The sequence below is a fragment of the Ipomoea nil genome, unplaced genomic scaffold (assembly GCF_001879475.1).
Source record: "Ipomoea nil cultivar Tokyo-kokei standard unplaced genomic scaffold, Asagao_1.1 scaffold2759, whole genome shotgun sequence".
In the NCBI taxonomy this organism is placed as follows: domain Eukaryota; kingdom Viridiplantae; phylum Streptophyta; class Magnoliopsida; order Solanales; family Convolvulaceae; genus Ipomoea; species Ipomoea nil.
In genome coordinates this window covers 1,198,138-1,224,179 of record NW_017619187.1, presented here as the reverse complement: position 1 = coordinate 1,224,179, position 26,042 = coordinate 1,198,138, and the positions used below count along the sequence as shown (strand labels likewise).

The window sequence follows — 26,042 nt, the reverse complement described above, 5'->3', positions numbered from 1 at the left end:
AGTGGCACCAAATTGCTCTTTCATATGAGAAGTTCTGGTGGGGGAGGTATTGATTGCAACATATGTTCACGGTTCTGTAAAAATTGTAATTATTTTGTAAAATCAGAGGTACCACAATAGGTATCAATTGCGTGCCACCAGCCACTGGTCTACCGGTTCGTGAACTAAAATTCTCCGGAGCACCATCATGTGATCTTGCAATTCCAATGGAAACATCATTTCCAACGTTGCTGCCATCAACTGGCGCGACATCTCGGAATGTGCAACATCATTGCCGTTCCGACCATTTGAATGTGCACCACAAGCAACATTCATGGTTCCAGCACTCTTAAAATCCATCTACTTGTTCATCCAAAAAATAAGGTTTTAAGACTGTAGGAGAATAGTGAACCAAGTCGATTATTTTATATTCTGAAATATATATATATATATATATATATATATATATATATATATATATATATATATATATATATATATATATATATATATATATATATATATATATATATATTGCTTAAAAGCATAATCCCATGAACCGAAAGAGGAGAAAAAGAAGAAGAGTAGTTAGTACGAGTCGAGCGAAACACTCTTTCCTTAAAAGAGGGTACGACGCGACTTTCGTGAAAAATAGCCTCTATGCTATACAATTCAATAAGCTTTAGAAAGACTTTTGTAAAAATAGTGGTGCAAATCCACTTCTCAAACTAATGTGGGACAAAAGCTCATTCTTTTTTCCCTTCATTTTTCCAACTTAAATGGGTCTACTTTGAGATCATCAATATCTCATTCACCCATTATCCGTTTTGGGATAGTTATGCCATGGAACCGTGTTCACCATAACACGGTCCCAACGGTAACAATGCACCATTATTTTTTTTTTCCTTAATTAATCGCGCGACTTTTCTTCTTCATTTTCACATTTTGCGGTTTCACTTCCTCTTCGCGCAAGCTTCTTCAACATAATCTCATAAAAAGAAAATTCATAATTTCATAACTGCACATTCATAAATCCATGCATGTACATTCATAATTGCATGAATTTATGAATGTGCAGTTATGAAATTATGATTTTTCTTTTATGAGATTATGAATTTTCTATTATGAGATTATGAATTTTCTGTTATGAGATTATGAATTTACAGTACATTCATAATCTCATAACAGAAAATTCATAATCTGACCAAACGCGCGCCGTTAACACCACATTAGCAATTTTTTTTTTTCCCGTAAAAACGGCACCGTTTGGATCTGTGTTCACCATTCATGGTGAACACGTTTCCAGGGCATAATTTGCCTCCGTTTTGAGTGTACAATATATCAATCTCTTCGTCTCACTACGAAGAACCCCAATCCACTTTAACCTGACCCAAATCGGAAGTGGATCCCGTTGATAATTGTACCACAAAATAGCCACTTAAAATGCCATTTTAATGCTATTTTTCCAACATTTTCAACTCCATTTTTCTCAACACAAATGGATACGGGTGGGACAATCGGCTTGTAGATTTAAGGTTATTCCATACACAAAGCCAATGATCGAACTCTTGACGTTTGGTTAAGAATGGATGAGTCGCTTTCACTCAATCACGCCCTCCAGATTTCACTTAGAAGAATTTGAATCCACTTTAATCCGACCCAAATCAAAAGTGGACCCACTAAAAATTATACCACAAAATGGCCACATAAATGTCATTTTAAGCCATGTTTTTCAACAATCTCTCACATGAAAGAAAAATGATTTCTCTGGACTTGAAAATGACACAATAGTGTTCAATGGACGACCCCTACATAGGATAGGAGGTAGGTGTTACCGTTTGAACCTCTCTTTGTGAAGAAATATTTACTTTACTAGTTGTCTTAGAGAACGTGATGTTTTAAAATGATATTATCGTTTGTGTAAATAATAAGTGCATTAATGTTTATGTTATTACCCATATCTAAACCTCTTGAGTGATAAATGCTTTAGTTTTATACAAAATATGCCTTAATTCCTTTATTTATATCATTATGGCATAAATTATATATTTTAAAGTACCAAAAATTATAAAAATTAAATATTATTTTAATAAAAATATTAGATAATTAATTCTTTAAATTATTAAATAATATTTCATTACTCCAAATTAAAATATAAAAACAATTGAAAAATCCTCTAAATGAATATTTTTCCACCATTTCAATAGTGAAATTTTATCTTAATAATTAAAATAGTAATAATTATTTATTTTAATTTTTAAAATAATATTGGCAAATTGGAGCAACTTAGATCTTTTAAATACATAGTGAGTTGTACGTCACATGGGCTATACTGCAAGTATTATCAAAGACTTGCTCAAATAATTGAGCTAAAGTCAACTTTAATTAAATTATCCAAAAAGTTGTAGTATGATGTAATGTTACATGAATTTGATCTATGAGGTACGTAGTCGAAGAAGAACGACAATATAATCTTCTTACACAATTTCACAATTTTCATAAGAATATATTGGTTATTGTCTTGTTTAATTTATATCTAACAACCATGTTTTGTCATCTTGTTATCTCTCAACCAACTTCATTCGTTGACTATATATATTTAATTCATCGGCAGCAATCCACAATCATTTGGCTATACTAAATTGTTTCATTTAATTTGTTTGTGACATGGATGGGAAGAAATTAAATATATATTATCAAAGAGTTGAATTATATTGGCGGTCAGACATGGGAAGAAACAAACATTATTATTAGCTAGTTAATTAGTTGTTGTATATATATAGATGACATGCATCAAATTAAAGGATCAGAGTTGAAAAGCCAAGACTGAAGAAATTAAGAAAGAAAGCTGTTTTAATTTCATTCTCCCATATATATATATAGTAGCTCAGAATGGACACAGTTGTGGAGTTGCTGATAGGCAAAGTAGCAGAAAGTGTGGAAGAAAACGCGAGCCTGATTCTTGGGATCAAAGATGAGGTGGAAGATCTGCTGAGCGAACTGAGGTCTTTCAAGGCATATCTCACTGAAGCATCCAAGAACAACGAGAGCTGTAATGGCAACGCTGTTCTCAGAAACGTGGTGCAGAAGATTCAGAAAGTAATAATCGATGCTGAAGATGCCATTGATAAATACCTTGTTGAGCGAAGGAACCACAGAACCAGACCGGTCCTCAAGAGATGGGCGGAAAGATTATGTTATTATACCAAGGTTATTGATGCTGCCAAGGAGATCGAGAGCATTAAGAAAAGGGCGGAGAAAATCCGTCTAGATCATGTCCATTCCCTCAACATACTCCAAGCCGGTTCAACAAATAATCCTCACCCCGCGGTTCTCCAGGTATCTATGTCCTCCAACTATACTCCATACTCTTATTACACTCTACTTCTCCCGTCGCTATGCTATATATTAATTGAAGCATATATAAACTTTAGAATACTTTGTTCTTGTGGTTAATTAGAATCTAAGATTAAGTTGGCAACAGAACTATTTAACTCTTTTATTAAAATTTTACTTAGTACATAGATACTTTAAAATTTTATTATCTTTTTTCTTGATATATAACATTGTTAGTTTTGATATATACACGTGTCCCCTTCAAATATCCTATAAATACCTCGCTAAATGCCGATAGGATGGACTTTTCCCAATTCTATCTCTAGAATACTTACATGCTCGGGAACCTCTGACCTTCGGTCTTAACTACCCGAGCTACTATATATTAGCTACACCATAACTATTATTCAAATACATATACCAGAGAGCAATTACACAATGAGGGACTCTTTTACCTCGGCATATATCTTGCATACATTTTGCGCTTGCCAGTGGTGAAGGTCCACTTGCCATACTCCCAAACCATGTTTTCCCCAACCTTAGTCTTGAGTAGAGATGGGAAGAACGGTTTCGCAGCGGCTTGGGAGCGGAAGATCTGCCCGATCAGTCGCTCAGGATGGGCCACAGCATCCTCAATAAAAGTAGGGGGGCTTGTAATCAGAGACAGTTATGTCGACTTTCTGCTCGGCAACCTTAACCTTCTCCTCCAGGTCAATGACTGTCTTTGCCTTCTGCTCAGCCTCACTGACCCTCCTCTTCAGCTTTCGGATTTTAACATCCCGACGAGCTATGCTTTTCGGTTTTCGATTCCTTTTCGAAAAGCCACTCGGCTGCCTTGGTCTGACAGAAGAGATCGGCCAACGTGCAGCTCAACTGTAGAATAAAAAGCAAGTTATTAAAATTCAGGCAAATTGTTGAAGGTACCAACTTAGGTTTAACTATTTAAGAACAAACTTGTAAGAGCTCCCGAGCCCCCCGCTCACCGACCTTGTTAGTTGACCAGTCCCAAGTACTCTCAAACTTCTGGCAAAAAAGCGCTGAGTTTGTCCATGAGGGCGACACTGCTAGAAATTATGTAATTTCCGACCACATGAAAGTGATCTTAAATCAAGTTGAAAGCCTTGTTCCGAACACTTTTGGTATCCGGAAAAACCTTTATTGCTATTTCCGATCACTTTTTGCTTTCAACTTGATTTAAGATCACTCTCAGGTGGTTGGAAATTCCATAATTTCCAGTAGTGCGACCAGCTGATTCCCCTCGCTTAGTAATGCACTTATGATTGGAGTATGGTCCGGATACCTGGTTCTCTTTTGCTTCTTGGTCGGGGTCGCCTCCTCGACCTTGGGGACTTTATCTTTGCCCCGTTTACTGGAGGCCTAGGGAACTTGAAGATAAGAACCCGTTTACGGTGGTCATGGGCAACCCTGAATGAACTGAGGTGGTGGCCTCGGAAACAACAACATATATTCTTCCCGCCCAAGGCAATCTTTGGGCGAGCGATTCGGTGAGAGCTGGCCTCGAACACTTTGTCCAAGCCCATATCTGCAAAACTGAGCAGGAGTGTTAGCGAATTTCTTTAAGAATAGTGTCCGTCCTCCTGATAAGTGAAAAGAAAATGAAATGTCAGGTGTTAGACCTCCTACAGCCGGAACGCTCTCTCGTGGATCCACGACCATCGTGATCGTGTTAGACCCTAGGATGTATTTCTTCTCGAGATTGTTGCAGGGCTCTTACAGGTTAGCCGTGGTGTAGTCCTCGGGAGTCTTGAAGACGCGGTAGTCGTAGAACTCCGCGGAAATGACCTCGGCATGGGCATTTAGCGAGCGGGTCGGTGTCGGGCTGTTACGCCTCCGAAATTGTGAACTCCAAATGTTGGGGGCCTGGAGGTTCCGTTTGTACCTGAGGGAGAAGAACTGGTTCTTCCACCCTTTGTTGTTGTCCGGTAAATGGATTATGCTACAAGCCTACCCTTTGGCTTGGATCATGAGGAATCCCCGCCATGCTTTGGTGGAAGGGCTCAGACCGAGAACATGAACTGGAACAGCTCTAGAGTGCAGGGTATTCGATGTTGGGCACAAATTTGAGGTAAGCACGCAATGATACGGTGTGCGTTTGGGGCATATTTGATCAAGAAAGACCCTATAATATTGGAGAAAGGCTGACAAAAAATAGGCTGAACGTGAGAGAGATGGTTGCTTTTAACGAATTAAGGTGAAACCATATCCAATCCTCTCGGTGATGCTCGATGACATTATCGAGGCTGCGCCGTGTCATAGGTGGCTCGACTGTCGAGGAGGCGGGACAAGTCTTGAAGCTCAGATAGGGTTAAGAGAGGCTCGTAGGTCTCGACCTGCTCGCTGTTTAGGAATTTGTGTTTCCCACTAGAAAGAGTTGGAGCACGTATCTAAGGAGATGAACCAGGAGTTACTTAGGAAGCAGTATGGCTCGGGGAAGGGTAAGGGTGGTCGGAGGATACTCGGATTGATGGGCCGACGTCTTTCCCACGAAGAAGTCTTGGGAGGCATAGGCCTCACGGTTACTTGGTCAGCAGTACAGTGGCGCTTAAGGAGGCCTCTTGAACCTACGTGAAGTGCTCGACCTCTTCAATGGCGGTGTCATATGATGAATCCGAGAATGAACCGACCTCAACCATTGCATCGTACTCCCTGACCGACACGTTCTAGCTGTCCAATTTTGACTTTATCCCTCTAAGAGGGAAATACACTTAGAAGGGTAGCTAACCGAAACTAAAGCTAAGAATATAACAAGAAAGGAGAAAACCCTAGAATGAAAACTTATTGAATGATAGGAAGCGAAAATTTTGATCTCTTAAACTGCGCTCAGGATGCGTCTGATGCTTGACATGAATAAGCAGCTCGGGAGACTCTCGAATTCACGCGAAGCAAAGTGTGAGTTTTGGCTTGCCGTAACGTTATATTTATAGGCGGGTAAATTTGAAATTTGAACGGATCCCTAAATAATCATCCTCAGTGGGATGCGTGGCAAGCAACTGGGCATGAACGGTGGTCCACAAGGTACACCGTAAACCAGCGCTACACACGTACAATATCGGCCCGGTTAAAGACCCTTTGGACACAAATTCCAATCATATTTTATAGCCCGAGCACCTTAGAACGTCTCCCTACCTTGGGGCACGGGCTAGGGGGCTACTTGATAGGGAATATACCCGCGTACCGACCTTCTTGTACTAAACACCTTATCGGATCTGCCCCCACGCATAGTAAGGATCTCTTCCCGACCTAGCCCGACCAGAAGAGCGTACTCAACCGACCCGACCTAAAGATTAGGCCTCTAATTAGCTTAATGAGCTTCTGCTCTTAGCCCTTGGTGCTCGGTCTCGACCCGAATGCTCGGTTGGGGCCCTGAGCCTTTGTGATTAGCCCTTAAAGATGAACGTCAACAATAAATATCCTATAAATATCTCGCTAAAGGCCGATAGGAGGGACTTTTCCCAATTCTATCTCTAGAATACTTACATGCTCGGGAACCTTCTACCCTCTGTCTTAACTACCCGAGCCACAATATATCAGCTACTCCATAACTCTTATTCTAATATATATACCCGAGAGCATTTACACCACCAATTAAAAAGTACTAAAATACCCATGTACTAAATAAAATTTTAATAGAGTTTAATAGTTTTGTTGCTCTAGGGTTAAAATGTAACTTTTTTGAAAAGTTAGTGTTTATATTGCAACGATAAAATGTCAAGGAATAAAACTGCTAGCAAGGAACAATGAGGGACTAAGGGGTCGTTTACTAACTTGGAAGAATGGAGGATTTTCCAGAAAAAGCGAGAATTAGAGAAGTGGAAAAATGGAGAATGGAAAACTTGTTTACTAAAATCTTTCCTTCAAATTTACATTCTATCTCCATTCTCCACTTTTTCACTAAATTTGGAGAATAGATAAACAAAGTTCTCCAAATGGAAGAATGGAAGAAGGTGCACGTGAACAGTGCCATCCCTTAAGGTCTATGGATCGATTCCTACAAATGACACATTAGCAATTGATTATTTACCATTTTTGTTTTAATTACTCATTATTATTATTACAGTTTTTACTTCCCATTTTGTGCTTTTCACATTCAAAATTATTTTTATTATTATTTATTTTTAGTGTTTTTTCCTTTAATTATTATTATTATTATTATTATTATTATTATTATTATTATATTATTATTATTATTATTATTATTATTATTATTATTATTATTATTATTATTTTGAGTATTACGGAGTATTATTATTATTATTTATGTACTAAAATGATTGAAATAGTTATAATTATCTAGAAATATGTTTTTTTATCAATTTTTGTTACCTTTTATACATTTAGTATTAGTGTATTGGAATTTTTTTATTAAAAAATTAAATTTGTAAAATAAATTATTATTATTATTATTATTATTATTATTATTATTATTATTATTATTATTATTATTATTATTATTATTATCTTTTTCATTTTCCTCCTACTTATATACACAAATTTGTTGTTGTTATTATTAAATTATTACTATTATTATTATTAAATTATTACTATTCTTATTATTATTAAATTATTATTATCATTATTACTATTATTATTATTAAATTATTATTAAATTATTATTATTATTATTATATTATTATTATTATTATTATTATCTTTGTTGTAGAAATATACAAATACTATATGGGATGATTGTTTTTAATAGAATAGAAAATCAGAAAAATAAAAAATTGGAGGAATGGAAAAATGGAAAACTGGAAGAATGGAGAAATGGAAGAATGGAAAACTGAAAATGGAAAAACAGAGAAATGAAGTAAACGACCCCCCAAAATTGTGTTTTTCCCTTAAAAAAGAATTGCCTAATAAGAAATCGGGCTATTGGCCGGGTTGGTTCGCTACTCCCCCCTCCAAAAAAAAAAAAAAACAAACAAACAAACAAACAAAAACCTACCATATCTTATTCTCCAACTCCAATGAACATCTATTAAATGTTTAATTAATTACTTAATTAGATTTATTTGGTAGGATTAAATATTTAATTACTTAATTGTTTGGATTTGAAGTGCTTAGTGCTTAGTCACTTAATTAACTTTTAATTATATTTATTTGTTTTATGAAATGATAAATTTATTTCTTTTATATACCTAATTTCTATGCGCTTAATAGTTGAATTGCTACAATTGGGCTTTTAATTATTTTATTTGACAACAACGTATTTTTATACTTTTTTTAAATAAATATAGAAATACCATTATTTTACTTTTTGATTATTTGTGTTTTAAACTCTAATTTTAAGGATTTAAAACCCGACCAAAAAAAAAATGATAAGTCTGGACTGATAAACTTGACAACCCAACAGGACTAGCTAGCTTGATACCTAGTAGGCTGCTTGATTGATATCCCTGCTAGTACGTAGCCACACCGTTTATATATGATTCATGATAATTATTTAATAATAATAATTGGATTGTGAAAATATAGCTAGGGTATAATATACTCCGTACTAAATTGCCTGTGCGTTAATTTGATTGAAGTGCAACACTTATTGCCATGTTAGTTCCCTGACCTCATTTTTCCTGAAATTGTTAAAAGGCTCCTGTGGTGGAAGAGGATGAAGTGATAGGGTTTGATACAGAGGCTAAAATTATAAATGATCGTCTTACTGAAAAGTTAAATGATACAATGGTCATTTCAATTGTTGGAATGCCTGGATTGGGCAAAACCACATTGGCCAATATGGTATTCAAAGATCACAAACTTCATTATGAAAGTTTCACTCATCTTTGGATTCACGTATCTAGCAACATGAATAGGAGACAAATATTCATGGACATTATTAGTAAATTAAACAAGGAAACCCGTGGTTGCAAGCATATGAGCGATGATCAATTAGCCTCGAATATCAAGGAGTTTTTGAACGACATCAAGTATTTCATTGTGATGGATGATGTATGTTCCACAAGGGATTGGAATCATTTGAAAATTGCTTTTCCCAACAACCAAAAAGGCAGTAGAATATTGGTAACCACGCGTACTTTTGAAGTGGCTAATCATGTTGATTCTAAAAATGCTCCACACGAATTAAAATATTTAGAGCTTGAGGAAAGTTGGGAGTTATTAGAAAAGAAAGTTTTCCGCAAGGAAGCTTGTCCTAATCATCTTGTATCCACTGGGAGAAGCATTGCAAAGAAATGCAATGGGATACCACTAGCAGTAGTGGTGATTGCTGGTGTCCTTGATAAAAACAGCACAGCTGCGAAGTGGGAAGAGGTGGCTGAAGATCCTTTTCAATTAATCAATCAGGAAAACCAAAGCTACAATGAACTGGTATCACTGAGTTATAATCAGTTGCCTAACCACACAAAAGATTGCTTCCTATATCTTGCAGCATTTCCAATGGGACATGAAATTCCCGTTCGGAAATTGATTTGCTTGTGGATTGCAGAAGGATTTATTCCTTCGTCCTCCCACAACATGGAGGGCACTGCTAAAATATATTTGAAGGATTTTGTGAATAGGAATCTGTTGATGGTAGTGAAAAAAACCGCCGACGGTGAAATAAAATCTTGCCGTCTTCCTGACACATTGCACGAATTTTGCAAATCCGAAGCTATGAAGAATAATCTGTTCCATGAGATTGATGGGACAAGAATAGAAGGAAATGAGAATTATCGTCGATTGTGTATCCGCTCCAACCTTAGAAGCTTCATAGATTCAGAGAGCAAGCCATCTGGTGAGCATATCCGCTCTCTTTTAACATCTACCAAATATGAAATTCCAGAAGAGCACTTGGCAACTATCCCAAAATCCTACCCGCTTCTAAGAGTGTTTGATGCGGAAGAGCTCAAATTTGAAATATTGCCAAAAGAGTTTTATGAGCTATATCACCTACGCTACTTGGCTGTCACAACTGACCTCAAACTCTTTCCAAAATCATTCACCAACCTATGGAACACCCAAACTCTTGTATTCAATACCTCCCAAACTAGTGTTGAAGTTAAGGCTGAGATATGGAGGTTGACAAAACTAAGGCATCTTTTAGCCAATGCTTCTTTGAAATTTCCTACTCCCAAAAATTGCAGAGACAAGTGTGAGGATTTACAAACTCTTTCCTCTATATCACCTAAGAGCTGCACAGAAGCTATCTTTGACAAGATGCCCAACCTTTTGAAAATGGGTGTTCGTGGGGATTTAGTAGAGCTTCTGGAGATGAGGAGAGGAATTTGCTTGTTTGACAATATTGGAAACCAGCTGCATAAGCTGCAAAATCTGAAGCTTGTTCATGAAACTGCCAATGCTCAGGGTAGCAAATTAAGGAGCTTTCCGCGGGCCGAAAAATTCCCGGCCAACTTAAGGAAGCTAACTTTAGCCAACACATCCTTTGAGTGGAAGGACATTTGCATATTGGGATCCCTGGACGGGCTGGAGGTCCTAAAGTTGGAGGAATTCGCGGTGAAGGGGGACTCTTGGGAACTAAACAACACTGTTTTCAATAGTCTCCAGTTCTTGCGCATTGGGAGAACCGACTTGGCATACTGGACTGCTAAGGAGACTAGCTTTCCAGCACTGAAAAAGCTTTACCTCTTACACTGTACAAACCTTAATGCACTCCCACTTGCCTTCAAGGATGTGAAAGCTCTTAAGTTTATGGAGTTGTATTGTACCAACAGAAACGCTGCAACTTCTGCAAGAAAGATACAAAACTTAAAGCCTGAAGAGCATGGGCTACTTGAGCTCTCCGTCTATCCTCCTGATCACTCAGCTCAACACTGATAGATCGATCGATGATGCATTAACAAAGAGGTCAGTCAATTATTTTGTTACTTTTAATGTTCTCTAAATTAAAGCTATTATTATTTTTGTTGTTGTTGTGATTATTATTGTCTTATATTGGTGCAGGAGTATCGAATAACATTTTCAGATGTATTGATGGCTCCTCCGATCGATCTAATGAGCGCATCTTATCACTATATATATATATCTTTGTGGCACTTTCTTTAATTTGTTCTTCTTTTCTTCTCTTATTAAAATAAAGGCTGGCATGCATGTATGCATGCATGATGCATCTGTGCCATTGTACGTAAGGTTTCGTGTGTGGAGTGCTTGAATCTGAATTCCTGTGTGAATGAATGGTTTTCATCTTTCTCCTAAACATTTGGTCCAGTAGTCCATAATCCGGTGCAAACTGGTCTTAACCTGGGAACTACTAAAGAACTGCACGGCAACTATTATATGATTGCACCGCAAGGCCGGTCTCTCTAGGCATGTCTGTGATCGTGTAATCATGTAATAATTGCAGTGTAATTCTTCAATAATTTACAGATTGGCACGTTAAGATTGATTAGCACCTGATTACAAATCGGTCAAGTATGTATCTAAACTATTCCAGTTTTAATTTGCCTGTATTTGGTTTTCTTTTGGGCTTGTAGCTAGCCACTATCACAGTTTAAAATTGTTGTTACAATGTGTTCACTTGAATGTTTGAACTCCCCAAGCTTTACAACTAATAATAAGGGATATTTTTCCTTTAAGCTAAGCGATTCCAGAAGTAGAAACATACCACACTACACCAAGATTTTCAACTTTTGCTATTCCGATCCATACTATTATTACTTGTCAAATTAAAACAAATAAACCAATCAAGAAAATTAAGGATTATCAGACTGAGAAATCTAAACTAAAACTCGCTCCTTTAAAACTAAAAACTTTCAGAGATTATGCGGTCATCAATTAAGCAATTACAAATGTACAGAGCAATCCTTTTTCAAACTCATACTCAACATATACAACCCAAACTCATACCAATTGATGAGTCTTTTAATTAACTCCAACCAGTGCACAATATAATCAAGAATTATCACTCAATTCCTAACACCTGTAACTATACTCCTCTAAACAAATCAAGATGCCGATCGAGCGATGTAAATCACAATCAAAGTAATTAATTAAAGGGAAGATTGTAATTTATGTCCCTAACAAATATGTCAATTATCAATGTCACCCTTGAATTATCAGTGGTGTAAATGTTGCCCCTCAATTTTCAAACGTGACATATATTGCCCATCCCCTAATATGAAGAAGGAGTAAAATTGTTGTCGACGGAAGGAGAACAATCGAAGAAAGAAAAATTGAGGAAAAAAATGTGGTCTTCGAACAAGAAAGACGACGTGTAACCACATTTACACCACTAATAATTCAGGGGAGGGGCAATATATGTCACGTTTTGAAAATTGAGGGGTAACATTTACACCACTAATAATTCAGGAGTAACATTGATAATTGACATATTTGTGAGGGACATAAATTACAATTTTCTCTTAATTAAATCAAGCATTGCATTTATTACAGAAATTCATTGACTATAAGCTTCCAACATTAGCTAAAGTTGGTCAAAGTACCTATGGAGTCCCTGTACTATAGTGTTTTGTTCAATTTAGTCCTTGTACCTTGATTCTGATCAATTTAGTCCCTCTACTTTAAAAAGTGGTAAAATTAAGGACAATTGTCTAAATCTCATTACGAACATGGTCGTAATTATTTATTTTGGACGTACTAATTTAATATATTGGTGGTAAAAATAATAAATTTTAAATATTTACAAAGTAATATATGAGTAGGAATATAAATATCATCAGCGCCACGTAACCTAAGTTAACGATAATATTAACATCGTTAACTATTGTCCTTAATTGCACCACTTTTGAAAGTACAGGGATTAAATTGAACAAAATAAAAGTATAAGGACTAAATTGAACAAAACACTATAGTACAGGGACCTCGTAAGTACTTTAACCGCTAAAGTTGTACAGAATTTAGTTCTTTTTTTAAAAATAATTGTTAGTTGACTATTACAAATTGGGTCCTAATGGTAATTTCTCATCCTTCATCCCATTTAGATGATTCATTCTTCTTCCCCTTATTAACTTCAACCATGCATAAATAAATATTTGACTAACCTTCATTCCTTAAGGGGTTGAAGTTGATTTGGGTACGAAGGTTTGCATTTCTGCGAGGATCTTAATGAGCGGAAGAAGAAAGAATCATCCCAAATTGGATGAAGGATGAGAAATTACCACTAAGATCCCATTTCTAATGGTCAACTAACAAAAATTTTAACAAAGAACTAAATTGTGTAAAATTATCAAAGTCGATGACTAAATTGAGCACAAGAAGTCATTTAAGACTAAATTGAGCACAAGAAGTCATTTAGGACTAAATTGAGTAAAGCTACTATAGTCGAGGACTATATTAGGTATTAACTCTATAAAGTCATATTTATTGTTGTTATTATTATTATTAATTAATTAATATAGAAGTGTTAGTTAATAAGGGCAAATTTAGAATATAAAATGTAATATTAAATTACCTAGCTAAGAAAACGAAGGTTATATTATCTTGAAATATTGCATCCACATCAATTTTGGAGTAATATAACATTTTCAGGTAATATAATGACATGAACTAAACAAGGTCAAGGTAATATCACATTGCCATACTTACATTACCTTGGTAATTTTATATTACTTGAACCAAACACCCCTTACTCTTACCGTTATTATATACTTTCACATTTAGCTTTCAGTATTATTTTTGCTACAATTGGAGTACGACTTGTGAAGAGTATAATGAATTGATTATTTATGACTTACACTGAATGTATATATAGTACTTTACAGAAGAAATTACAACATAAGCATAATCAAAGGCTAAAGAAAAGTAAATAACAAAACCATCTAAAAACTAGTTTAAGCTATGTGTTTAACATGTCCCCGTAATATAGAGGATCCGTCGAAGACTCTAGCTCCAATCTTGGACCGAAAAAGTTGAAAAGGCGCACAACCCAACGGCTTCATGAGGATATCAGCGAGCTGCTCTTTAGAGGAAATATGATGAACAACCGAAGCACCAGAAGTCACCAACACACGAACAAAGAAATAGTCAAGGGGCAAGATGTTTCATTCTAGAATGGAACTAAAGATTTTTGTAGACATATGTAGCACTAAGATTATAACATAACAAAATAGGAGAGCCGTATAGAGGCACTCGTAGCTCCCGCAAAAGATGCTGAACCTATAGAACCCCAGCAGTAACATTCGCAAGGGCATGGTACTCTACCTCAGTGGAAGAACGAGAAACTGACTTTTGACGTGTTGACTTCCAAGAAGTAATGTTACTACCAAGGTACAAAACATATGTAGTGGTAGAACGGCCCAAAGTACTTGAGCCACCTCAATCAGAATGAAAAAAAAAAAAAAAAAAAAAAAAAAAAAAAAAAAAAAACAGTAAGCCAAAAGGAAGTAATACCTATGAGAAGCTTCCCATGGAACAATGTCCCCTTAAGGTATCGTAGAACACATTTCGCAGCAGACCAATGAGCCGCAGATGGTGCATGCATAAATTGTGACAAACATGAGCAAACGAAACATCTGGATGAGTAATGCTTAAATATTGCAACATACTAATAAGCAGATCAACAATTGTGGAAGAGTCAATGTTGGCAATATATGTACTGTTTTGAAAATTTAGGAACAATATTTACATCACTAATAATTCAGGGGTGACATTGATAATTAGCATATTATGGAGGGGCATAAATTACAATTTCTATAATAGATAGATACTTTGAAAATTTTCAAGTTGCAAGCCCATATCAAAACGTTTTAAGGCATAAAATCAAAATTATAAGAAATATGTTGAATTTATAAATTCTTAACGATATTAAGCCCATAATATACATTACCATTTGTAAATTAAAATCTTACAAATCATAATTGCCTAATTAATCTTAATAAAATGCACTTAATGTAAGAGTTAATTCCACTAGAGGTACGGTCCCTTGTCTTTGGTGTCAATTCCAAATTTAGTCCCACACTATCATTTTTGTCATTTAACATCCCAGGCTATTTTTTTTTCTGAGACACTTTTAGTCCTTCTCATGACTTTTCCTATTTTTAGTAAGGACATTTTTGTCTCTTCATATTTTTCTTTTGTTATTTTTCTAGTTTCAACCGGTATATTTGTTTAGGACTTTATTAAAAATCGGTTGAAAAATATCATTACTAAAAATCATAGGTTACCTAAAGTCCTAAACCAATTAAACCGGTTAAAATCAGAAAAATAACAAAAGAAGAATATGAAAAGACAAAAATGCCCTTACTAAATATAGGAAAAGTCATGAGAAGGACTAAAAGTGTCCCAAAAATAATAGTCTGAGATGTTAAATGACAAAAACGATAATCTGAGACTAAATTTGAAATTGTCACTAAAGACAAGGGATCTTTAGTGCAATTAACTCCGTAATGTAATTATATGATTAAAATCATCAAAATAGTATGAAAATATAACCAATATTCAATAATTCATACTTAATCAAATGGGCTTGAACATTTAAAAATCATTAATTTTAAAGATCAAATAAATTAAGAATACAATAATGTCAATAGTCAACTTGGCTAGAAACATGTTTTTTCAAAATTATTCTCCAAATTACAATTAATAATTAATAATAGAGTTAATTCCATTAGAGGTCCTTTGTCTTTGGTGACAATTTCAAAGAGTTAATTCCAACAATGGTCCTGTGACTATAGTGATTTTCCAAATTTGGCATCATCTTTTAATTTGGATGAATTAAACCCTTGAATTGACTATCAAAATCGTTCCACCATTAGTCCTTCCGTGAACCTACCGTTAGTTAGATGTTAAGAACAGGGCTAAAAGTATCTATTCATATGTTGGGTCTCTTCTTCCCATTCGTTCCAATGGCGGCCCATTCTTGCCTGTGAAACCAACTCATCTTTGCTACCTTCTTTTAGAATGCTAAATATATCTAGTTAATTGTATGGGCAGTATTAATACTGAACCTTTGAAATTTTCATCTCAGGTTAATATTATTGTGGATATTAACTCAGGTGAAACCAACTCATCTCTGCTACCTTCTTCTCATTAGCTTTCACTGATTCGACAAGGGAGATGGCCGCAGAGTTAGTAATTAGGACGTCATTGGCTTCATTTATTCTATTTTATCTTGCAAATTTTTATGTTTATCAGGTTTGAGAATTGAATTAAAGATAAGTCTTTTTTTTTTTTTTTTGTCTTGATTAGTAACTGAAGATTAGCTTTATTTGATAGGGAATCATAGCTCTTTGCTTCTTGTTAAAGATATGATGCTGCAAAAGTTTTTCTTGGTGAAAATAGCATTGTAATAATAATAATGTAGAATTATTGAATGTTCTATCTTGGGACTATTACATGTTTGCAGATAGTTGTAGTGTAATGGTGGGAATAATTTCCGCAAGTCCATACTTAAAACTGTATTTCATGAGAAGATGGAAAGAGAACAGTGCCATTGAAGGACTACCGCAACATTGGAATTATGGCTAATATTGATGCAGGCAAGACGACTACGACTACACGAATCCTCTACTATACTGGTAGGAACTATAAAATTGGTGAAGTACATGAGGGAACATCCACAATGGATTGGATGGAACAGGAGCAGGAGACGGGGATTACTATTACTTTTGCTTGTTGAACAAACATTGGGCAGCCATTGGTACGAATGGGAAGAAGAGACCCAGCATATGAATAGAGACTTTTACCCCTACTCTTAACATCTAACTAACGGTAGGTTCATAGAAAGACTAATGGTGAAACGATTTTGATAGTCAAGGGTTTAATTCGTCCAAATTAAAAGACGATAACCAAATTTGGAAAATTATTATAGTCAGAGGACCGTTGCTGAAATTAACTATAATTTCAAATTTAGTCACAGACTATCGTTTTTTTCATTTAACATCTTAGACTACTATTTTTTTGACACCTTTTGTCCTTCTCATGATTTTTCCTATTTTTAGTAAGGGCATTTTTGTCATTTCATATTTTTCTTTTGTTATTTTTCCGGTTTCAATTTCAACCGATTTAATTGGTTTAGAACTTTATATAACCTCTTATTTTTAGTATTAGTAACCATACTTTTTAACCGGTTTTTTAGTAAAGTCATAAACCAATTAAACTGGTTGAAATCAGAAAAATAACAAAAGAAAAATATAAAGAGACAAAAATACCCTTACTAAAAATAGAAAAAGTCATGAAAAGGACTAAAAGTATCCAAAAAATAATAATCTAGGATGTTAAATGAAAAAATAATAGTCTGAGACTAAATTTGAAATTGATACAAAAAAACAAGAGACCTCTTGTGAAATTAACTCTTAATAATACTATTAATAGCAACACATTGCACACAAACTAATAATTTGCAATACAAAGCCATAAAAATAAAATAATACAATTAGGAGACTAAATATAGAAAAATAATTGTCAAAATCGAAAGCCTTTAAAACATTTTCAGATTTGATTTTAAAACTTAATAAAATTTAAAGTTCGAAAAATCATTAATGCCGAAAAAGCTATAATGAAAATCAACAAGTAAAATTCTGATACCAACGATATAAATATAATCTAACATGAATTGAATAATAACTTAATTACAAGAAATCTAGCCTGAGCGGAAGGAACATTAGAGATTGAAATACCTTGTTATTGATATCTTTTTAATTGTGTTAGCTCCGGAATGGTAAATTATAAGGAGAAAGTTAGACATTTTGTTGCACACTTAACTTATGTATTTTCTTAGTGAGAGTACTCTAAAATTGTATATACTATAAATTGTATGTCTATATATTGTGTATCCTATTTCCCATCAATGCAAGCAGAGTGTTAGATAAACCAACATCAATACATTTAGTTCTACCACAATACAAAACCAAATGAAAATCAGAGAAGAGCAAATTAAAAACCGAGTAGAATAGTTCAAATAGTTATACAAATGTTTAATGATGAAAAACATTTCACACAAAAACTCAGAACTAAGCACACCAGCCAACTGAATCCCAGATCTACATATGAAATCGTATGATCATATATATATATAGATACATGCCAGACTTTATTTTAGTAAGAAATTAAAGGAAAACACGAACAAAGAAAGCGCCACAACAACCATGACAAGAAGCCTTGGATCGAAGCAAACATACATCTGAAAATGTTATTTGTTACCTCTGCACGAATTTAAAAGAATATTAACAATAATAACTTTAGAGAACGTAAAATAACAAAAACTAAATAAATAAATGAGGACAGACCTTTTCATTGGAAGAAATACGCAAATGCATCATTAAAGTTGTTGAATTCAGTTATCTGCAGGAGGATAAATGGAGAGATCAAACCCATCTCCTTGCTTTTGTTCTCGGATTGTTCTTGCAGAAGCAGCAGCTTTTTTGTTGGTACAGAACAACTCCATAACTTTAAGGCTTTTAACATCCTTGAAGGCGAGTGGGACTGCCTCAAGGGATGTGCAATGTGAGAGGTAAAGCTTGTTGAGTGCAGGAAAACTACTCTTCTCACAAGTCCATTTCACCAAGTCCGTTCTCCCAATGCTTAAGAATCGGAGACTCTTAAAAACAGTGTTATTTAGTTCCCAATACTCCCCCTTCACTGCTGATTCTTTCAGCTTGAGGACCTCCAGCTCGTTGAGGGATCCCAATACACAAATGTGTTTCCAATCTATGGAGGTGTTGGATAGACTGAGCTTCCTAAGTTTTGATGGAAATTTTTCATCCCGAGGAAAGCTCCTTATTGTGCTACTCTGGTCATTGGAAGATTCATGCACAAGTTTCAGATTTTGCAGGTTAAGCAACTTTCCAACATTGTCGAATAAGCAAACTCCTCCTTTGCTGTCAAGAAGCTCTACTAAATTCCCACGAACTCCCAATTTCAAAAGGTTGGGCATCTTCTCTAGGATGGCTTCTGTGCAGCTCTTAGGTGATATGGGGGAAAGAGTTTGCAAGTCTCCACACTTCTCTTTGCAATTTTGGGGAGTAGGAAATTGCAGCTGAGCATTGGCTATGATATGCCTTAGTTTTGCCAATTTCCATATCTCAGCCTTAACATCAATAATACTTTGGGAGGTATTGAACACAAGAGTCTCCATGTTCCATTGTTCTGTGAATGGCTTTGGAAGGATTTTGAGGTCGGTTGAGACAGCCAAGTAGCGCAGATGGTATAGCTGATAGAACTCTTTTGGCAAAATTTCGAATTTGACATTTTCCACATCAAAGACTTTGAGAAAGGGGTAGGCCTTTGGGATAGTTGCCAAGTGCTCTCTTTTAACATCTAGTTTGTCAGATGCTAGAAGAGAGCGGATATGCTCACCTGATGGCTTGTCCTCAGAAACTATAAAATCATTAAGGGAGGAGCGGATGCACAAGCGACGATAATTATCATTTGCTTCTATTCTTGCCCCATTTATCTCATGGAAGAGATAATTCTTTACAGCTTCATCCTTACAAAACTCGTGCAATGTGTCATGAAGGCGGCATGTTTTGATATCACCATCAGCTCTTCTTTTCACCACCATCAACAGATTCCTGCTCACAAATTCCTTCAAGTATGAGTCAGCTGTTCGCTCCATGGTGGAATTGGATGGAGGGATAAATCCTTCTGCAATCCACAACCGAATCAGCTTCCAAACAAAAATCTCATGCCCGATTGGGAATGCTGCAAGATACAAGAAACAATCTTTTGTGTCGCTAGGCAACTGATTGTAACTCAATCTTAGTATATCATTGTAGTCTTGGGTTTGGCGATTGAGTATTGGCATAGGATTTTCGGCCACTTCATTCCACGATGAGACTTGGTCTTTATTGAGGACACCAGCAATAACCACTACTGCTAGCGGTAACCCATTGCATTTCTTTGCAATGCTTCTCCCCGGGGCTTCAAGATACCCAGGGAAAGCTTCCTTGCGGAAAACTTTCTTTTTTAATAATTCCAAACATTCCTCATCCTCCAAAAATTTTAAGTTATGTGGCTTGGCATAAGTATCTGCATATGTAGCCACCACATTATTGCGTGTTGTTACCAATACTCTACTCCCATTATGGTTATTAGGAAAAGCAATTTTCAAAAGGTCCCAATCTTTCTTGTGCCAAACGTCATCCATCACAATGAAATACTTCCCGCCCTTCAAATATTCTTTGATACTCTCAGCTAAAAGTTCCTCCGATACATTCTTGAAATCATCAGTTTGCTTGGTAAACCTACTTATAATGTCCATGAATATCTGTCTCCTATTCATGCTTCTAGATACGTAAACCCAAAGCCGAGTAAAAAACTCATATTGAATATCACTATCATTGAATACCATTTTAGTCAATGTGGTTTTGCCCAACCCAGCCATTCCGACAATTGAAATGAAAGTCGTATCTTTTGATCCTTTAGTGAGAAGTTCCTTTATAGTTTTAGCCTCACCGTCAAAACCTACCACATCATCTTCTTCCACCACGGGAGCCTTAAACAATTCCACAAGAAAATGAAGTCAGGTCAGGGGACTTACATTATATTGTAATAACTATTATTAGATAACAAGCAATTTAGTGCTGCTTATACATGATCGGAGTCAGAAATTTTGTTTATTGGGACAAATAGTTAAATATTTACCCATGCATGAACATTTTGTATATAATATTGCATTTATATACTTTCAAATACTTATTTAAAAAAATCCATTGAGCATTATCTCATTCGCGTAAGAAAACTAATATAGGGATAAGGGTCAAATAAAACCTTCAACTATAGGTCCAAGTGCAATTAGCCCCTTAAACTAAAAAGAGTTTCAATTAGACACTTTTACTTATCATTTTTTATGCAATTAAGTTAATTAATCGGTAATTTAAAAAAAATTAATTAAGATAAAAAAAATATTTTAAATTCAAATAAATTAATAAAAGAAAAAAAAAATGAAATGCCTCCGGCTATGGCTTCCCCGTCCAATTGAACGGAGAATCTCCATCTAATTGCTAGCTTCTCCGTCCAACTGCACAGAGAAGTAGGACGGTTCTTCGTCCAGTTGGACAGAGAAGCAGGCTATAGCTTCTCCATCCAAAAATGAGAGTATGAAACCAGTGAAGCGAATAGTCGAATAGATACCTGGAGGACTGCGGGCTGATGATTATTTAGCGAACCGGCTTGGAGTAACTGGAGGGGGTGGGCGTAATCTTGACGGATTTTCTTGGCCCTATCCTTAATGCTTTCGATCTCCCTGGCAGATAGATTAACCTTGGTATAATAAGCAGCTTTTTCCGCCCATCTCTTGAGGGTGGGTTTGGCCTTGTGGATCCTTCGCTCAACGATATATTTATCAATGGCGTCTTCAGCATCCCTTGCAACATTGCGAATACTCTGCTCCACTTCTACCAGCACGGCGTTGTCTCTCCAGTTTTCTTTCTTGCCTGCTTCACCCAGATATGCCTGTAACGACCTCAGTTCTCTCACCAGATCATCCACCTGATCCTTGATCCCAAGAATCAGCAACGCGTTTTTTTCCACAGTTTGTGCTACCTTGTTTATCAGCCCATCTACAATTGTGTCCATCTCTCTCTCTCTCTCCCTCTTTCTTTCTTTTTGAAAGCACTCTCTCTCTCTCTCTCTATGATATATCTATATAGATCTTCGTTCTGAAGTCTTGCCTGCCTTCTTGGCTTTAATTTTCAACTCGGATCCTTTGATGTAATTAACATCTCATGGTATTTGGTAAATAGCATTAGTTGATTGTAAAAATTTGTTTGTTAAATTAGCTAATATAGCTGATTACGTATAAAATGACTTTCTAAAATAACTTATCTAGAATACTACTTTGAACAGCTTTTTGAATTTTAAAATTTTAAAACAATAAGTTATTTTATACTTGGTTATCACATCATAAGAGTGAAAGTGATAGAAATAGAATCTAGGAGTACATATCAATGATTTTATAAAGTAAAATCTTACACACACATTGTTTTACAATTCTGAAACCGGAACATTCTTGTTTCAAACCGAAATAATTCCAATTCTGGAATTCCTTCAACCAAATTCGGAACTGATTATATTGCTCTGGTTCTAGTTCGATTCTAGTAGTACAAGGTTCGGTTCTAACCATAGTTCGAATCCACCGTGATCATATTTACCTTCTGGCCAGTAGACTGTAAACTTGCGAAAAAAAAAAAAGAAGACTTTGTGAATTTCATCTTTGACTCAATAATTGAGGTAGAATTCATGTAATTGACTTATTGAGTCTTGAGGTAAACGACAAAAAAGGAAAGTGTAGATATTATATTAAATGGGCCCGCCACTCGCCAGTCGGGTACACTAGGAATAAATGAATAACGCTTGACTAATTATTAATGGGAATCTATACTTCTATACTACTAATAATCTATATATATCTATATATCTCTCTCTCTCTATATATATATATATATATATATATATATATATATATATATATATAAAAGTAAAATCCTCCTATTCCATTTTCCCGTCCAAATTTTTGTAGTCAAATTAATTAAATATATTTTATATTTTATTGGTCAAATACTTAATAAAGCTTATTTGGTAAACAAATGAAAAATAGAAATCTAGTAATATCAATATTATGAATTAATTAGGAATAAGATTAATTAAAAATATTAATATAATGAATTGATTAGGAATATCAATACAATGAATTGATTAGGGTAATACCTTAAATAAATAAATATACTTTCTTTTTAAAAATTTTTACAAATTTATAATTCTCATATTTTTCACCTATAAATACAGTGAGTTGATGACTACAAAAATTATAAGTCTTCATTTTATATTGCATCTCTTTTTTTCCACTAGGTCTTCAGACTTGATCATTCAGTTTAGCAGCGTTTTGAAATTAACGGTAGGTTTAACATCCAAGTAGTTTGATTGGATTAGATACAATACGTTTTTCATGGTTGTAATTTCCAAATTTAATACTTTTTTCAACGAAAAGCTATTCATATCATATGCCTAGATTATGATTTATTCTGAATATTTCTACGGTTACTCCAAGTCCATTTCATATATTGATTTTTTGCTTTTATTGAAGTTTCATTATCATTTATGAAAGACAGCCTCATGTGAATCTCGCTTTGAGTGGTGCCTACTCCTGCCCGTTTAAAGAGATGTTGAGTGCTGACTCCTCTAATCTCTCTCTTCATTTTTTTGCGACATTGTCATTGGTCAAGAATTTAAAGTGTCACACAATAAAATGTGTGACTCACGGGTGATTGGAGAATGAGGAGTCGTTAAGTTTCTGTTGTAATATACATGACAAGATATAGCAGAAATCGTCTTTAATACACCAATTGACTATTATTATATTCTTCTTAGTTCTTTGTGTTGATTATTGAAGTAATCGGACTTCTGAAGTTTTGATTTATATTCTATATTAATTAATAAAAACAAATCCTCCTTTACAAGTTCCCGCATAAACAATTAATAATAATATGAAAAAATGAAAAATAATGGAAGGAAGCCGTACGCCCAAACAATTAATAATAATATTGGGAAGAATTAATAATAATATGGAAATATGGAAAATAATGGAAGGAAATATTAGCCATGTGAATGTTTTCTACACTCCGAAAAATGGAAAAGAATCAATAAGCAGTATAAGGAAAATAATCATTAAGATATTTTACTATTAATATTTTACGGAAGATTTTGCGTAAAAAATAGAATAGAATTGATTATTAATAATTTAGCCTTATTTTACTATTAATCTTTAAAAAAAATTATGCCTAAAAAAATGTAATAGACTTAGTTATTAATAATTTAGCTTTATTTTACTATATTAATCTTTAAGAAAAATTTTGCGTAAGAAAATGTAATAGAATCAATTATTAATAATTTATCTTTATTTTACTATTAATCTTTAAGGAAGATTTTTTTTAAAAAAAATAAAATAGAATTAATTATTAATAATTTAAATTAAAATTAAAGTACATATATTTTCCTATCCGTAATACAATTTTACTTATTATTTTACAAAATCTTCAAATAATAATTGGTAATATTATTGTTCAATTATAATAAAAACTTTAATTTTAATTGGTAATCTAATTCTATATTAATTAATAAAAACAATATCCTCCTTTACAAGTTCCAGCCTAAACAATTAATAATAATATGAAAAAATGAAAATGAATGGAAGAAAGCCGTACGCCAAAACAATATAGAATAATATTGGGAAGGAAATTAATAATAATATGAAAAAATGGAATTGAATGGAAGGAAATGTTAGCCATGTGAATTTTTTCTACACTCTGAACAATGAAAAAGAATCAATAAGCAATATAAGAAAAAGAATCATTAAGATATTTACTATTAATCTTTTAGGAAAGACTTTGCATAGAAAATAGAATAGAATTTGTTATTAATAATTTAGCCTTATTTTACTATTAATATTTAAGAAAAATTTTGCGTAAAAAAATGTAATAGAATCGATTATTAATAAGTTAGCTTTATTTTACTATTAATCTTTAAGGAAGATTTTGCTTAAAAAATGAAATAGAATCAATCTATCTATATATAATTAAAAGTAAAATCATCCTAACCAAATTTTCTCCCCAAAACTTAGGGGCATTTCTGCAATATCATCTATCAATTAAAAATAGATATTATATACAATTAATAATATTTAATATACATATATGGGAAGAAGAATATTATTATACTAGGAAATTTAGAATTTATGCATAGTGCATATATAAATTACACGTAATTTATAAAACTAATCAAATATTAATGTTAATAATAATAAAGAAATTTAAAACCAGAATTATAAATTAGATATTAGGGTAATAATTAATCCCTATATATATATATATATATATATATATATATATATATATATATATATATATATATATATATATATATATATATAATCATTCTATTTTATTTTCCCGTTCAAACTTTTGTAATAAAGCTTATTTGGTAAGTAAATCTCAAATCGAAATTAAACAAAATCTATTAATTCGTAAATAATAATAATAATAATAATAATAATAATAATAATAATAATAATAATAATAATAATAATAATAATCCAAACAAAACTATATACAAATTAAAATTTAAATTAAAATAAAAATTAAAAAATAAGAAGAAGACAAAGGTGGCTCCCTTTGTAAATGATGTGGGATCATTTTGATCCCACATTAAAAATGTTTGGAAAGAGGAGCTCAATCCTCTATATAAGAGGATCATTGTTCCTTTTACAAACATTTAATTGCTGCCCATCAATGTGGGCAAATATTGAGAAGTCCAAAGACTTTTTTTTTTAGTACTATTGACCCGACAAATTATGCTGTGGCACCGTGTCCACCTTGCAAAGTAAACACAGTTAAAAAATTGTTCATAATTATGAATATATAGTTCTATAATTATAAATATAGTGTTGTGAACATAATTATAAACATATAGTTATGTAATTATGAATATACAGATTCAATAATTGTGAATATGAAATTCAAAAATTATGAATATATATCCAAACAAAATGATATACAAACATTTATTACAATAATAATAATAATAATAATAATAATAATAATAATAATAATAATAATAATAATAATAATAATAATAATAATAATAATAATAATAATAATAATAATAATAATCCAAACAAAACAATATACAAAAAAAATAAAAAAATAATAAGAAGAAGACGAAAAGGAGCCACGGGCTCCCCTTTATAAATGATGTTGGATCATTTTGATCTCACATTGAAAATGTTTGAAAAAGGAGCTCTTGAGCTCCTCTTACAAATATAATAATTGTTTGTCCATCAATGAGGACAAGTATTGAGAAGTCCA

At 33.7% G+C, this 26,042-nt stretch overlaps 2 protein-coding genes across 3 annotated transcripts; one reads left to right on the top strand and one right to left on the bottom strand.

Moving 5' to 3' along the window:
- Positions 1-2,865: 2,865 nt before the first annotated feature.
- LOC109156795 (putative late blight resistance protein homolog R1A-10) lies at positions 2,866-11,863 on the top strand. Of its 2 annotated transcripts, XR_002050114.1 has the most exons (4): positions 2,866-3,318; positions 8,923-11,137; positions 11,233-11,487; positions 11,692-11,863. XR_002050114.1 is itself a non-coding variant. In XM_019304642.1 (3 exons), the coding sequence occupies exons 1-2, from the start codon at positions 2,872-2,874 to the stop codon at positions 11,101-11,103; spliced, it is 2,628 nt and encodes an 875-aa protein (XP_019160187.1). In that variant the 5' UTR covers positions 2,866-2,871; the 3' UTR covers positions 11,104-11,133; positions 11,230-11,411. The 2 variants fall into 2 exon arrangements, 1 of the variants encoding a protein (XP_019160187.1); XM_019304642.1 differs by lacking the exon at positions 11,692-11,863 and having other exon boundaries at positions 8,923-11,133; positions 11,230-11,411.
- A 6,266-nt stretch (positions 11,864-18,129) lies between these two features.
- Positions 18,130-21,838, bottom strand: LOC109156796 (putative late blight resistance protein homolog R1A-10). Its single transcript, XM_019304644.1, has 3 exons — positions 21,316-21,838; positions 18,471-20,677; positions 18,130-18,386 (listed from the first exon to the last, which is right to left on the bottom strand). The coding sequence occupies exons 1-2, from the start codon at positions 21,757-21,759 to the stop codon at positions 18,518-18,520; spliced, it is 2,604 nt and encodes an 867-aa protein (XP_019160189.1). The 5' UTR covers positions 21,760-21,838; the 3' UTR covers positions 18,130-18,386; positions 18,471-18,517.
- Between the last annotated feature and the right edge of the window lie 4,204 nt (positions 21,839-26,042).

Excerpts from the sequence above, each read along its gene's own strand:
- LOC109156796 (XM_019304644.1), bottom strand. The coding sequence starts at position 21,759 with ATGGACACAATTGTAGATGGGCTGATAAACAAGGTAGCACAAACTGTG. Across the intron at positions 20,678-21,315 it reads ATCAGCCCGCAGTCCTCCAG|GCTCCCGTGGTGGAAGAAGA; the intron begins GTATCTATTCGA and ends GAATTGTTTAAG.
- LOC109156795 (XM_019304642.1), top strand. The coding sequence starts at position 2,872 with ATGGACACAGTTGTGGAGTTGCTGATAGGCAAAGTAGCAGAAAGTGTG. Across the intron at positions 3,319-8,922 it reads CTCACCCCGCGGTTCTCCAG|GCTCCTGTGGTGGAAGAGGA; the intron begins GTATCTATGTCC and ends AATTGTTAAAAG.